Here is a 15,395-nt window from a genome sequence, read left to right as displayed (position 1 = left end):
TGCGGTAGCTTGCTACCGTTAGCTGATACGGGCGTCATCACCGCTAGCTAACTTTAGGGCCTTGTTGGTTTGGGAGCCTATTTCACCTAACGTTAGCGCCTTTAGCTGTTAGCTGTGCATGTTTTAACGTTATCTTGTGCTTACCTTATTGCAAACCAATTTTAATGCTAACAAATAAATTAATTGCGGGAACTTAGCTAGCTGTAGTTCATTAACGTTAGCTAACAGCTGGCTATGTAGTTAACTAGTCAAAAACTTAGTTCGCAACTATCATCGCGTTATCTAGCCAGCTAACGTTAGCTGGCCAGCCATAAAATCAGTGAACCCGTTTCCTGTTCAGTCCAAATAAGGGCGATTTAATTTAGATACGCCTGTGCACAATACTTAGTTATTGTAAATGTCTGTCTTAATTTGTGTTATCTAGCTTGCAATGTGAGGATAACTATTATTAGCTATATTAAAGCCCATCTGGCTACATTACATATTAATTAACCTCACTGGTTGGTTAACTCTACCATCCTTATGTTTAAACTTTTCAAGGACATCCAGTCTCCCATGATGGACTCAGACATACTGAATATAGAGGAGATAGTGATGGGGAAGGGGCCACCAGATCCCCCTGCAGAACTGACCACTGAGAAACCAGCAGGACACTACAAACCCATTGCCTCCTTCAAAGCACCACCTCCACCCACCATTCAACCATGTGAGTTGGGTGGCAGTTTTTTAAACAAAAAAATGTAATTAAAACAAGTGTTTTTATGGCAGAAAAGTCGGTATACTTACAAGAGGTATGCAAACAGACAATGATGACATGTTTTGGGGTACAACAAATTACAGATTATACAAAGACTTTAAAACATGCACACATTGGGTGTCAGTTACTCTACTGTTTAAAGCTTTTGTAATGACTCACAGATAGGGCTGTTACGGTGACCGTAATCACCGACACACCGGCGGTCATGAGTCATGACTGCAGTCAAATTCCATGTGACCGTTTAGTCACGGTAATTAGGCTTCTCCAAGCTCTGATGGTCATTAGTAGCCAACCAAACCTGCTAACTGCATGGTACTCCGCACTTTATTGTCCCTCTTATCACTCTGACATCCATGCTAATGTTATCGAAAATCAAACTCTTCATGAGAGCTCATGTTGCTCAACATTTCTATAGGCTATGCAATTGTGTGAGAAAACAGAGTGATGGTCTCTATTAAAAATAGGATCCCATCAGCTTTCAATATGCTAGGCCTACTATATGTATTTCTCAACTTTTCTAATATTTAGCACATTGCTTTGCTTTACAACAGGAATATAGCCTACCTGGCAGGCATGAAAATGAACCACGGGAAAAGCATCCTCCGTTTGCTATTTAAGTGCCTAGATGACATGTATTTTTTTCCCCAGCTGCCCCTGTCTTGACAGGTGCATGATAATGGTCCATTCTAATTCAAAACTAATTTCACACATTATTTAGTATATTTAAAGACTAGATTAAATCAAGAATGGTGTGATGTGTGACAATATTAGCATATCACTTGTGAATAATACCCAGGTTAAGACAAACAGTGCATGCTTTTTTTGCAACTTTTTCAAATCAGTCACAAACCTCATGTAGCCTACCCCATAGGCCTCAATGTTTTGTTAAGGTTTGTATCACAACTAAAGTGGCCAAATAAAGGCTTAAAATTAAGCACATTAATCTGCTTTACAACTATAGAGCATAACTGGCATAAGTACGCAGTGTGTAATATTCTTTCTATTTTATTCAGCTATGTTCAATTGTATTCTTCATACTATAAAATAATGCCAAGGAATTCTAAGCCAATTTTGTCTGCTAAATTAACTAGTGTAGCCCACAGCCATATGGCATAGCCAGATCAGGGCCTAAAAGAAGCACAACTGAGTATGCTATACTGTTCTTCAGAACTAGACTAGATTTTCTTCATATCATGTTTCTTTAGACCTGTCTAAGATAAATTGTGGTTTTGTGATATTACATGGATTTGCTGGACTTTATTTTCATGCAGACCTTTGGAACATCTACATCAGTGGCTTGTAGGTTTAGAAGACAGGAGATGACAAATGTTTGTTAATTACTGAGACCTTCAGTTATTTGCTTGACAATCACCGTCTGACAAAATGTACTGACCGCCACAGCCCTACTCATAGACAAATACATACTTTCTTTGGTTTGAATGAAATCAATCTATCTGTTAGGTAGGGAAGGCAATGCATTTTCAGCTGTCATATCGCTGACCCCCTCTTCTCACAGATCAGCATGAGAACCTGCAATGTTTCCAGTGCTTCATCACCTTCTGTAACTCCAAAGCCAAGGAGAGGCACATGAAGAAGAGCCATCGTGAGGAGTACAAGCAGCAGCTCCAGCAGGTATGCTGCTACACAACCTGCCTAACAATCAAAACACTTTCTAGAAGGTATTACCTACGGAAGCCCTGTTTTTACCCTAAACAGTCTTCTGTCATTAAAAGCTTCAGACCAACATAACAATACTTATTTCCAGACTGGACCTGTGGGAATTTGCCCCCCCAATTTACCAAACGCGTTCATTAATTGTCTATTTTTTCCCCAGGGAGATACTCTGTTCACCTGCTATGTGTGTGACCGTACCTTTCCGTCCTCGGAGGAGCTGACCCAGCACCAGGGCTCACACAACAAGGAGGACAAACCCTTCAAGTGTCCCCACTGCCAGGAGAGCTTCCGCACCTTCTCTGAGGTGAGTGCAGAACAGTGACACAGGTTCTGAACTAATATACACTGCTCAAAAAAGGGAACACTAAAATAACATCCTAGATCTGAATGAATGAAATATTCTTATTAAATACTTTTTTCTTTACATAGTTGAATGTGCTGACAACAAAATCACACAAAAATTATCAATGGAAATCCAATGTATCAACCCATGGAGGTCTGTATTTGGAGTCACACTCAAAATTAAAGTGGAAAACCACACTACAGGCTGATCCAACTTTGATGTAATGTCCTTAAAACAAGTCAAAATGAGGCTCAGTAGTGTGTGTGGCCTCCACGTGCCTGTATGACCTCCCTACAACGCCTGGGCATGCTCCTGATGAGGTGGCGGATGGTCTCCTGAGGGATCTCCTCCCAGACCTGGACTAAAGCATCCGCCAACGCCAACTCCTGGACAGTCTGTGGTGCAACGTGGCGTTGGTGGGTGGAGCGAGACATGATGTCCCAGATGTGCTCAATTGGATTCAGGTCTGGGGAACGGGCGGGCCAGTCCATAGCATCAATGCCTTCCTCTTGCAGGAACTGCTGACACACTCCAGACACATGAGGTCTAGCACTGTCTTGCATTAGGAGGAAGCCAGGGCCAACCGCACCAGCATGTGGTCTCACAAGGGATCTGAGGATCTCATCTCGGTACCTAATGGCAGTCAGGCTACCTCTGGCGAGCACATGGAGGGCTGTGCGGCTCCCCAAAGAAATGCCACCCCACATCATGACTGACCCACCGCCAAACCGGTCATGCTGGAGGATGTTGCAGGCAGCAGAACGTTCTCCACGGCGTCTCCAGACTCTGTCACGTCTGTCACATGTGCTCAGTGTGAACCTGCTTTCATCGGTGAAGAGTACAGGGCGCCAGTGGCGAATTTGCCAATCTTGGTGTTCTCTGGCAAATGCCAAACGTCCTGCACAGTGTTGGGCTGTAAGCACAACCCCCACCTGTGGATGTCGGGCCCTCATACCACCCTCATGGAGTCTGTTTCTGACCGTTTGAGCAGACACATGCACATTTGTGGCCTGCTGGAAGTCATTTTGCAGGGCTCTGGCAGTGTTCCTCCTTGCACAAAGGTGGAGGTAGCGGTCCTGCTGCTGGGTTGTTGCCCTCCTACGGCCTCCTCCACGTCTCTTGATGTACTGGCCTGTCTCCTGGTAGCGCCTCCATGCTCTGGACACTACGCTGACACACAGCAAACCTTACCACAGCTCGCATTGATGTGCCATCCTGGATGAGCTGCACTACCTGAGCCACTTGTGTGGGTTGTAGACTCCGTCTCATGCTACCACTAGAGTGAAAGCACCGCCAGCATTCAAAAGTGACCAAAACATCAGCCAGGAAGCATAGGAACTGAGAAGTGGTCTGTGGTCCCCACCTGCAGAACCACTCCTTTATTGGGGGTGTCTTACTAATTGCCTATAATTTCCACCTGTTGTCTATTCCATTTGCACAACAGCATGTGAAATGTATTGTCAATCAGTGTTGCTTCCTAAGTGGACAGTTTGATTTCACAGAAGTGTGATTGACTTGGAGTTACATTGTGTTGTTTAAGTGTTCCCTTTATTTTTTGAGCAGTGTATGTTTAGTTTGACACTGCTTGAATAGCTTGAAATGAACCAGCAAAGTCAGACTCAAGGTCTCGACATAATAAATAAATAAAGTTGTTTTATTGTCAGATGCACCGGAATAGGTGCAGTGAAATGTGTTGTTTTACAGGGTCAGCCATAGTACAGAGCCCCTGGAGAAAATTAGGGTTAAGTGCCTTGCTCAAGGGCATATTGTCAGTTTTCTCCTTGTCTGCTCGGGTATTTGAATCGGCAACCTTTTACTTACTGGCCCAACACTCTAACTGCTAGGCTGCCCAGGGCAATATTTTTTTTCTTCAATCAAGCAGATTGTAGAGTTAAATTGTTCAAATGGACAAGTAAAAAAATCACTGTTAGACTACTCTGTTCAGACTTGGATAAAAGTGTCCTCCGGATGTGATGTGGTGTTCACTCTCCCAATCTATGCAGAGTGCATCAGAGTATAATTATTGTAGTCCTGTGTTGACGGATAAGAGGGGTCTTTCAATCATGCAGTCGCGAGATGCAATTTTTTAAAAACATTTTTTTTTAGCTCAAAGTGCACATTTTGTTGATTGCTACTTATTGAGTTATTTGCTCAGTTATAGCTAATTTTTGGTCAGCATTGAAAATCCTGGAAAATTCATGGTGCGTACATCGCCTGCATGTGTGTCAGTGGGCTGTTGCCGTAGAGAGAGACATTTGCGCAGCGGGTAAAATGACATACAACAGACTAATTGCCAATTCAAAACATTGTTTCGTTTGGCTGGTTCTCCCTTGCTAACTATTTAGCTATGAGCATGTATCAATGTTCGATGTCCTAAAATAACTCCACTGCCATTCTTGTATAACTGCAAATGGCCGACAGTTCAGTTGATACGGGTGCGCAGTGGATGAAACCAATGCTGCCTACTCCGGTTGTAATACTGTCTCGAGCTCAAAATTGGAATGGATTCTCCTCTATTCAATACTGGCCATGAAATACTGACAGTGTAAAATAACATGTTTTTAGAGTAGCCTAATTGACGAGTAACTCCTATCCTGTCAACATCTCCCCAGAACACTGAATATTTTAACCTTAAAAATAGTTAAACATCTTAGTTAGCTACTTCTCCCACCTCTCCCGCCATTTGATCCCTGGTACATTGAGTGAGGGAATTATTTTATAAAGATAACAAAAAGTATTTGGTTGTAATTGTAATGTTTCAGGGTGGCCAACTATCCTCCTGGAGAGCTACTTGATAGTGCAGGCTTTTGCTCCAGCCCTGTTTGAACACACCAATTGTAAAACATCAGCTGCTCAACAGGACCTTGACTGGTGTGTTTGACCAGGGTTGGAGCATTAGCTTGCACACCCAGTAGCTCTCCAGATGGAGGGTTGACGGACCATGTTTTATACAGTAGCCTTTTATATCAGTGCAGTATTTTACTTTGTGGGGGTTATGTGCCTTGCTCAAGGCCACTAAGAGAATATGTAGTACATGGGATCAGAGACCAGCAGCCTTCTATTGTCAATACCAGTGATGATAATACATTTTATTTTGTGAAGTGGTTCCTTGCAACACAGTTTTCAGTCACCTTTTTGGACCATGGTGTTAATGTCAATCACTGGACTCTTCCCTCAGCCTTGACTCACGTGTCTGTTCACTCTCTGCCCCCCTCAGCTGACGACCCACAGGAGACAGGTCTGTCCAGAGAGGCAATTTGTGTGTAAGGACTGCAGTGAGACCTTCCGCAGCCCTGCCTTCCTTCGTACCCACCGCCTGGCCCAGCACCCCCGTCCAGAGGCTGAGGTGGAAGAGCCAGATGACCCTACCAAGACCCACCGCTGTGGGAAGTGCAACCGGGGCTTCGAGACAGAGTCTGAGCTAATAATGCACCAAGAGAACCACGCCGGTGACCAGCACTGCAACGGCAGCGCCTCGCCCGCCAAGAAGCGTGGACGGCCCTTTAAAGCAGAGGACTCAACGGTCGGAGGGAAGAAGAGAAAGAAGAAGGAAGAGGGCACAGAGGAGGCTGAGACTGGAAACAATGCAGAGGAGGCTGCAGCAGCTCTGGCTGAGACCAAGGTGAAAGCAGGAGGCGGTGGCAGACGGGGCCGTCCTAAAGCAGCAGTAGGCGAGGAGGCCAAAGAAGACGACAGTGAAGCCCCAGCAGAGGAGAAGAAACCTAAAGCGGCTCCCGCTCCACCCAAGCAACACCCCTGCCCTGAGTGTGAGCTCACGTTCCCTGCCCTGGCCCAGCTCCGCGCCCACAAGAAGGAAAAGCACATCCCACGTAAGGCTCACCCCTGCGAGGAGTGTGAGGAGAGCTTTGCCCGTCCCGAGCAGCTAGAAGCCCACAAGAACCGGGCACACACCAAGGGGCGTTACGCCTGCCCTACCTGTGGCAAGAGCTTTGGCCGAGAGAGCAACCTGAAGGGCCACCAGCAGAGCAGCCACCCAGAGGAGGAGGAGAAGCAAGAGGCAGCGGGCCGCAGCAAGAGATAATTCAGAATGGGGAAGGGGGATTTTCTGTAAAGTGATTGGGGGAGGGAGGATGAAGAATCAGGGATTTTTAAGAATTTGAATTTTGTCAAGGGTTTTTGTTGGTTTGAGGTTGGGTGTGAAATTTAGATCCTAAGTTTGAAGTGTTTTTAGAATGTGAGAAAGACAGGTAAGGAATTCTTTGCAGGATTTTTAACAGGTGAGCTAAGGCATCCCACTGATAGTTCAGCATTTGCCATTTCTGGATTGTGTTAGGATGTTCAAGGCACACATCACACTTGGAGTGATTTACTAACCAAAAGATGTAAGCTGTTAAATCCATCTGTTATACACCTGTCTTATCTGGACTAAGAACAACAATAATTAGTTTTGGGCATCATGTTTGTTCCATTTGATTAATATCTTTAAATGATTATCATGAATAATGGAGTTACACCTCTAAAAAATTATGTAAAAACAGTATGTAAAATGCTTTTCATGCTGTCTGACAAATGGAGCTTTTCTTGTTTTATGATTTTTATATTGCTAAGTACGTGTTCTGTAGTAGCAGATGAAATGCAACAACCGTGCATTTTATAAAACCTGTTGGGGATATTTACTTTTTGAAAGAGCTTCTTGTGATAAGTGAACATGGATTGGAATGTTTGGTGGGAGTTACATAACGTCTCATAGAAATTGCATCTATTTATATACGGTTTCTGGTGCATTGTAATGCCGAACTGTTTCTATTATGATTAACTTCTAAATTATACTGCTATTAAATGCGCAGGGTATAAAAAAGATCAATGTATTTATCCTCTTAAGTTAGTTTGGTTTAGGCCCAATGGTTCTTCTTTGGTTTCATGCATGGATTTTAACATGTCATCCTAAACAATGGTTGTAATGAAGACTAATAGACTCAAATTAAGATAATCCTGCCACCAGCTACACCTTGTCACCTTTATTTTGGATTTGTTATACTTACTTTAAATGTCATAGATATTCTAATGAACTTTCCATAAACTATTTGCTTAAATTTTGGCATGATGACGAAATGACCAGAGGCCTGAATGGACGTGTTCTTGTTTTCATTATTCTCCCCATGTAACATGCCTGGACACTCTGCCAATATGTAATAAAGGTGCCCCAAGGGCTGCTACAGAATGACACATTTGTCTGTATGCCTTTCAATGTGTCCTTCATTCACCCCCCATTTTCTATTAATTGTGCTTTGTGATGTCACCTGCTATTGCCCAGCAGCTGTAACTACAGACAGATTATCAATTAAATTCAGAATTAAAACATTCTAAAAGGTAGTAAGTAGTCCCCCCAGAAAATCACTGACCATAGGTCAACCAATGGGAAGCCAATCTTTCTGTGGACAATCCCAAACGTAATCCCTCACCTAGCGCAGGTAATTGAATAAGTGGACAGGCTATTTGTAGAGTATGATAGATAAATGATAAGGTTTTAGCCGTTGCCCAATGAGTCATTAGGATGACAACAGACGCCCTGTACCGATAGCAAGATGAACATAATTTAGTTTACTTCACCCTCTGCTGTTTAAAAGAAGTATTGCGTTTCTAAAATAAAATGACTTACCTTTGAGTTTTGTCCTATGCTTTTTTTAAATTAAAACAAATCTAAGCTTAAAGTATCTTGTGAGCTTGCTGATGTGTAAAACAGTTTCCTACACACATAGTTACTGTCTTTATTATATTGGAACCACGGCTTATTATATAGCTATTAAAAATGTAAACCTATAATTTACTGAACTTTCTTATCCAGTTAATCTCACCTGATTAATTTGGTCCCCTGTTTCACATGTTCTCAATCACCCATTTTCAATACCATATTCATCCCGAGGGTGGATACATTTAGAGATGCCACCAAAAAACAGGGAGTCCTGGGTTTGATCTTACAGGTATTTTGCATCTTTATTGCACAGCTCTCCTCTGTCTTCATCTAATGCCAGGGACTTGCACATTTTATGAATGCCCACTAAGAGCCTCTTGCACTGTGGATTTCTAGGGAATTTTTCCATAATTTGGTTTTGCTGATTTGATGTCCTTGTCATACACTGCCTCAAAAAAATAAAGGGAACACTTAAACAACACAATGTAACTCCAAGTCAATCACACTTCTGTGAAATCAAACTGTCCACTTAGGAAGCAACACTGTTTGACAATAAATTTCACATAATGTTGTGCAAATGGAATAGACAACAGGTGGAAATTATAGGCAATTAGTAAGACACCCCTAATAAAGGAGTGGTTCTGCAGGTGGTGACCACAGACCACTTCTCAGTTCCTATGCTTCCTGGCTGATGTTTTAGTCACTTTTGAATGCAGGCGGTGCTTTCACTCTAGTGGTAGCATGAGACGGAGTCTACAACCCACACAAGTGGCTCAGGTAGTGCAGCTCATCCAGGATGGCACATCAATGCGAGCTGTGGCAAGAAGGTTTGCTGTGTCTGTCAGCGTAGTGTCCAGAGCATGGAAGCGCTACCAGGAGACAGGCCAGTACATCAAGAGACGTGGAGGAGGCCGTCGGAGGGCAACAACCCAGCAGCAGGACCGCTACCTCCGCCTTTGTGCAAGGAGGAGCACTGCCAGAGCCCTGCAAAATGACCCCCAGCAGGCCACAAATGTGCATGTGTCTGCTCAAACGGTCAGAAACAGACTCCATGAGGGTGGTATGAGGGCCCGACGTCCACAGGTGGGGGTTGTGCTTACAGCCCAACACTGTGCAGGACGTTTGGCATTTGCCAGAGAACACCAAGATTGGCAAATTCGCCACTGGCGCCCTGTACTCTTCACAGATGAAAGCAGGTTCACACTGAGCACATGTGACAGACGTGACAGAGTCTGGAGACACCGTGGAGAACGTTCTGCTGCCTGTAACATCCTCCAGCATGACCGGTTTGGCAGTGGGTCAGTCATTTCTTTGGGGGGCCGCACAGCCCTCCATGTGCTCGCCAGAGGTAGCCTGACTGCCATTAGGTACCGAGATGAGATCCTCAGACCTCTTGTGAGACCACATGCTGGTGCGCTTGGCCCTGGGTTCCTCCTAATGCAAGACAATGCTAGAACTCATGTGGCTGGAGTGTGTCAGCAGTTCCTGCAAGAGGAAGGCATTGATGCTATGGACTGGCCCGCCCGTTCCCCAGACCTGAATCCAATTGAGCACATCTGGGACATCATGTCGCGCTCCATCCACAGACTGTCCAGGAGTTGGCGGATGCTTTAGTCCAGGTCTGGGAGGAGATCCTTCAGGAGACCATCCACCACCTCATCAGGAGCATGCCCAGGCGTTGTAGGGAGGTCATACAGGCACGTGGAGGCCACACACACTACTGAGCCTCATTTTGACTTGTTTTAAGGACATTACATCAAAGTTGGATCAGCCTGTAGTGTGGTTTTTGGAGTGTGACTCCAAATCCAGACCTCCATGGGTTGATAAATTGGATTTCCATTGATAATTTTTGTGAGATTTTGTTGCCAGCACATTCAACTATGTAAAGAAAAAAGTATTTAATATGAATATTTCATTCATTCAGATCTAGGATGTGTTATTTTAGTGTTCCCTTTATTTTTTTGAGCAGTGTATATATATATATATTGTTCTACCTACCTGGAAATCCCACTGCTCCACAATCCTCTGCATCTCCTGAGGAGCCATTAGACCTGTCCAAAGAAGGTCTACTGCCACAACTGTGGCTGGAGAGATTTCCTTAGACATTCGTCCTTCTGTGCCCAGTGCCTTGTGGTCCTTAGGGATCCTGTTCTGAATCTCTCCATTGACATGGAACCAAACCTGAGCCAGACCACTGCTGAGCCCACCTGGGATATTCCACCTCAGCTCCCCTCTCCTGATGCCATAGAACTGGGCTACTCCTCGTTCTCCTTTCCACCATCCCTGGAGGCAAGCCAGACTGTCTTCCAGACCATTGAGCCTGATCTGGTATCCCCGGGTCCCTTGCTGTGCCGATTCTGCCAAGAAACTTTTGCACTGCCTATTCTTCTGCACCATCATGTCAAGGAAATGCACCGTCATCCATGCAACGTGTTGTCCCTTATTCAAGAAAGGGACGCTCCTCATCAGACACCAGGTCAACATGCACATCTTAGCTCTGCCTTGCCATCCTCTACCTGCCCTCTTGAAACGTGGCCCAGGCCGGCCTAAAGGCGTTGCTCACATGCTGCTGAAACCCTACACCCGCCCCAAACCTACTCAGGCCTGCTCTCGAGAGTTCTGGTCACCTGGCGTGCTCCACAACCACAAACCCTCGGCTGGTCCAGTGTACCAACTGTGGGGGCTATTTCGGCAGCCATCAAGCACAAAAGCTAGAACTTCTGCAGCAATGCCTGGAGGAACATAGGGAAGGCAATGGCTCAGGCAGCATATGCAGAAGCTCAGGCAGCACACAGAGCAAACTCAACAAACCCACAGAGGGAGAGTTCAGGTGCCACCTTCCAGATCTTGGAGATAAACGTCACCACTCCTCATCATCACAGTGACTCTTCATTACACTCCAGCAATGAGGAGGAGGAGCTGCAGAGTATTGATCGTTCAGGCACAAAATCCCCTTCTGCATAGTCTTGTCAGGACTGCATAGTCATGTCATAATCTTTTTTATTGCAGCATTTTGTTCAGAAAACAGAGGGCACATACTTATTTTAAGAGGTTGAGAATATGTGGAATCATAATTTTATAGACACAAATAATACAAAAATATGTTCTGCCATTAAATGTACCCCCTGTAGTTGTATGCACGTTCACACTCAGTGCAAAGTTCCATTCACAGGTCAGGCAGGTAGCCTAGTGGTTAAGAGTGTTGTCCAGTAACTGAAAGGTCACTGGTTTGAATCCTGAGCCCACAAGGTGAAAATCTGGCAAGGTGCCCTTGAGCAAGGCACTTTTAACCCTAATTTCTCCTGTAAATCACTCTGGATAAGAGCGTTTGCTTAATGAGTCACATATAATTTGTTGTTGTAATACCCCTCCACGACAGTAGGTGTCATTAAGTGTGTAAAGGGACGGATGTTTTTGTCCCATTGTTGTTGTAGAAGACGGAAGCAAATCGGTCGCGGTTTGTAAGTGATTCAATTACAGCAAATTGTGTGTTACAAAATAAATTAAACATACGTTTTAACCCATATTTAGGCGAGATAGTAACCTTGTGCAACAAGCGTTATACAGTATCATAGATCAGTCACATAATATAGTTTCTGGATACTTTTCGTACAGTGAAGAGCGCATGCCTCCACCGCCACAAGGTGTTTCTGTCCAGGTGGAGCTTCTGAAAATTAGCCATCTTCACTGTTGCAATCAGAACTGAGGTGAGCTGCGGAAGTCCTTATGTCGTCATAATTTACCTGCTTATTCTGTCAATAGTTGTAGTAGGTAGGTAGTTTTTATTGACGTGGGGCATTTTGCGCTTATGATTTTAATTAGATTGGCTAAATAACTAGCTACCGTAATCTAGCTACAATTCAAAGTTAACATGGTGAATGTTGCCGTCACAGTTAGTACATGTATTCTGCCTGCTCACTGCACTTGGTTGAAAATGGCTAGTTACGTTTTCTATATTTCAGAATCAATGTCAAATATAATACATTGTCTTAGCTGTTTTCTGCCAACATTAGCATTCAACATTTTTGTTTTCTAATGGCACTTTTAGTGATATTGGAATTGCATCATGGTCTGGTCTTAAGGTACATAATTCTGATGGCGTTTGTCCTGGTCCTGAAATGGCGGCATTAGAGAATTATATCAATGGATTGTGTTTGTCTCACAGGTACCATGTCAGACTTCACCATTGATATCCAGCTGACAGAACTAGGGTTCCCTGACATCTTGCAGCCCAGAGAAATGACCTGTGTGAAGGAAACACCATCGCCTTCGGCCTCTAACAATATTTCCCCTGGATCCCTGGCTAACCTCCAAATCCCCAGTTCCTCACCGCCTCCTCCTGCTGCACTCACCCCCACAGCTGTGGACCCAGAACTGGTCGGTGTAGAACAGCTGGTTTCTGTAGCCTCAAGGACTGCTTCTACAGTACAGCAGGTTGCCTCACAGACGGGCCCTCGCATTACAGTAACCCCAAGTCCCTCTGGGCCCCCTGAGACACTGACAATACTCTGCCCACCCCCTCCTTCTACACACAAACCGGTGGTAGTGGCACACACTTCACGGCCTGTTAGTCCCATATTGCTACCCAAGAGTTTAGTAAGTGGTCAAAGCAATAGCCTTCACCAAACCCCCAAAATAACTAAAACTGTCTTGATATCTGTGTCTCGTGTTGGAGCTGGTACTGTGTTGACTACTGTACCAGCTCCTTCCACTCCCCCTGTTGAACACTTAAGAACCATTAAGAAGGATTCCGAGCTGCCACTGGCAGACCAGACTGCAATGTTTCAGACCACTCCAAAACCTGTAAACACAGGGAAGCCAGGAAGGGCGGTCGCTGAGGAAGAAGAACCAGGAGAAAATATTGGAGAGGGAATAGGAGGGAGAAATGGAGGGAAAGGTGTTTTCAATGATGGGAAAGTGCAAGGACTGAAAGAGAAAGAAGCAGAAGTTGCAAAGAGTTTAGAGGAGGATTCTGAGGAAACAGATGACAGTGAGGTTTCTGAGAATGAGGATGATGATGAAGAGGAGGAGGAGGAGGACGAACTGGACCCAGGTAGGCTTCAGCTCAAAGACTAAAACATCAACCATTTTTCCCTGATTAAAAATGCTCTACATTTCTGTAAAATATGTTTTCTCTTATGTCAAACTACCAGGAAGTCTGAAAAGACAGACTGAGTGGGTGAGGAGCTCACCTTGAGTGAAGTTCTTTTTAAAGACTGATGTCAAGCAACATGGTTGCAGTGAGATTATCTCAAGCAAATTTGCTGATGTACATAGAAACTCAAACAACATTGAAATTTGCATGCAACATTCAAACCTGTCATATCACAATGTTTTCACTTTTTTTTATCCAATTGTTTGGTTATTGTAACAATATCAATATAGAAACAAATGTTGTCTGTATAATTTAGCTAGCTAGCCCAAATAGAATTGTCAGCACTGTTTATCAAGTGAGCTAGCTAGTTTATCTTGGACAATTTCAGTTTCAATTTCAGTTCACTTTCCAAGGGGAGGTCTGGGTACTTTTCATTACATATATAGTACTTTCAGAAAGTATTCACACCCCTTGACTTTTTCTGCATTTTGTTGTGTTACAAAGTGGGATTAAAATGGATTTCATTGTCATTTTTTTTGTCAACAATCTACACAAAACATGTTTGATGGAAAATAAAACCCAATCTTGATTAGATATGTATTCAACCCCCTGAGTCAATACATGTTAGTCACCTTTGGCAGCGATTAAAGAGCTTTGTCTCTTAAGAGCTTTGCACACCTGGATTGTGCAATATTTGCCCATTTATCATTTAAAAAAATATTCTGTGTCAAATTGGATGTTGATCATTGCTACACAGCCATTTTCAAGTCTTGCTGTTGATTTTCAAGATGGTTTTAAGTCAATTTAACTAGACCACCCAAGAACATTTAGTGTTGTTTTGGTAAGCAACTTGTATATATTTGGCCTTGTGTTTTAGGTAATTGTCCTGGTTGAGGATGAATTTGTCTCCCAGTGTCTGTTGGAAAGCAAACTGAACCAAGTATTCATCTAGGATTTTGCCTGTGCTTAGCTCTATTCTGTTTCTTTTTATACCCCCAAAAAACATCACAGTCCTTGCTGATGACAAGCATAGCCATAACATGATGCAGTCACCACCATGCTTGAAAATGTGAAACATTACAAAGCAACACGCTTTGTAATGAGGTTAAAAAAAGTAAATGTCTTTGCCAAATTTTTTGCAGTATTAGTTTAGTGCCTTATTGCAAACAGGAAGCCTGTATTCTGTCCAGGCCTCCTTCTTTTCACTCTGTCATTTATCAAATCAAATAGTATTAGTCACATGCGCCGAATACAACCGGTGTAGACTTTACATTGAATTGCTTACTTACAAGCCCCTAACAAAGAATGCAGTTTAAAAAAAGATGGATAGGAATAATAAATACAACTAACAAGTAATTCAAGAGCAGCATTAAAATAACAATAGTGCGACTATATACAGGGGGGTACACAGTCAATGTGCGGGGGCACCGGTTAGTAGGTAGAGTTATTAAAGTGACTATGCATAGATGATACCAACAGAGAGTTGCAGCGGTGTAAAATAAGGGGGGGGGGCAATGCAAATACTCTGGGTAGCCATTTGATTAGATGTTCAGGAGTCTTATGGCTTGGGGATTAAAGCTATTTAGAAACCTCTTGGACCTAGACTTGGCGCTCCGGTACTGCTTTCCATGCGGTAACATAGAGAACAGTCTATGACTAGGGTGGCTGGAGTCTTTGACAATTTTTAGGGCCTTCCTCTGACACCGCCTGGTATAGAGGTCCTGGATGGCAGGACGCTTGGCCCCAGTGATGTACTGTGCCGTTCGCACTACCCTCTGTAGTGCCGTGCGGTCAGAGTCCGAGCAGTTGCCATACCAGGCAGTGATGCAACCAGTCAGGATGCTCTCGATGGTGCTGTTGTAGAACCTTTTGA

The 15,395-nt window shown here is 43.9% G+C and overlaps 2 protein-coding genes across 5 annotated transcripts in view; both read left to right on the top strand.

Moving 5' to 3' along the window:
* Window positions 1-7,959, top strand: part of LOC115140844 (zinc finger protein 696-like) — a 9,098-nt gene extending 1,139 nt beyond the window's left edge. For 2 of the 3 annotated variants that reach the window (XM_029679263.2, XM_029679264.2), the window contains exons 2-5: window positions 541-706; window positions 2,274-2,389; window positions 2,592-2,735; window positions 5,992-7,959. In XM_029679263.2, coding sequence (XP_029535123.2) covers window positions 556-706; window positions 2,274-2,389; window positions 2,592-2,735; window positions 5,992-6,816 — 1,236 coding nt within the window. In that variant the 5' untranslated portion in view covers window positions 541-555 and the 3' untranslated portion in view covers window positions 6,817-7,959. Of the gene's footprint in view, window positions 1-6; window positions 707-2,273; window positions 2,390-2,591; window positions 2,736-5,991 lie in introns of those variants that run through there. The other variant, XM_029679262.2, reaches the window with a different exon arrangement.
* Window positions 7,960-11,835: 3,876 nt separating this feature from the next.
* Window positions 11,836-15,395, top strand: part of wu:fe05a04 (uncharacterized) — a 15,591-nt gene continuing 12,031 nt past the window's right edge. The window contains exons 1-3 of one of the 2 annotated variants that reach the window (XM_029679226.2): window positions 11,852-11,888; window positions 12,043-12,134; window positions 12,593-13,480. In XM_029679226.2, coding sequence (XP_029535086.2) covers window positions 12,598-13,480 — 883 coding nt within the window. In that variant the 5' untranslated portion in view covers window positions 11,852-11,888; window positions 12,043-12,134; window positions 12,593-12,597. Of the gene's footprint in view, window positions 12,135-12,592; window positions 13,481-15,395 lie in introns of both variants that reach the window. The other variant, XM_029679225.2, reaches the window with a different exon arrangement.

This window comes from Oncorhynchus nerka, linkage group LG3 (genome assembly GCF_034236695.1).
Source record: "Oncorhynchus nerka isolate Pitt River linkage group LG3, Oner_Uvic_2.0, whole genome shotgun sequence".
Classification (NCBI taxonomy): Eukaryota; Metazoa; Chordata; class Actinopteri; order Salmoniformes; family Salmonidae; genus Oncorhynchus; species Oncorhynchus nerka.
Note: the sequence above shows the minus strand (reverse complement) of the source record. Positions and strands in the feature narration are given on the sequence as shown.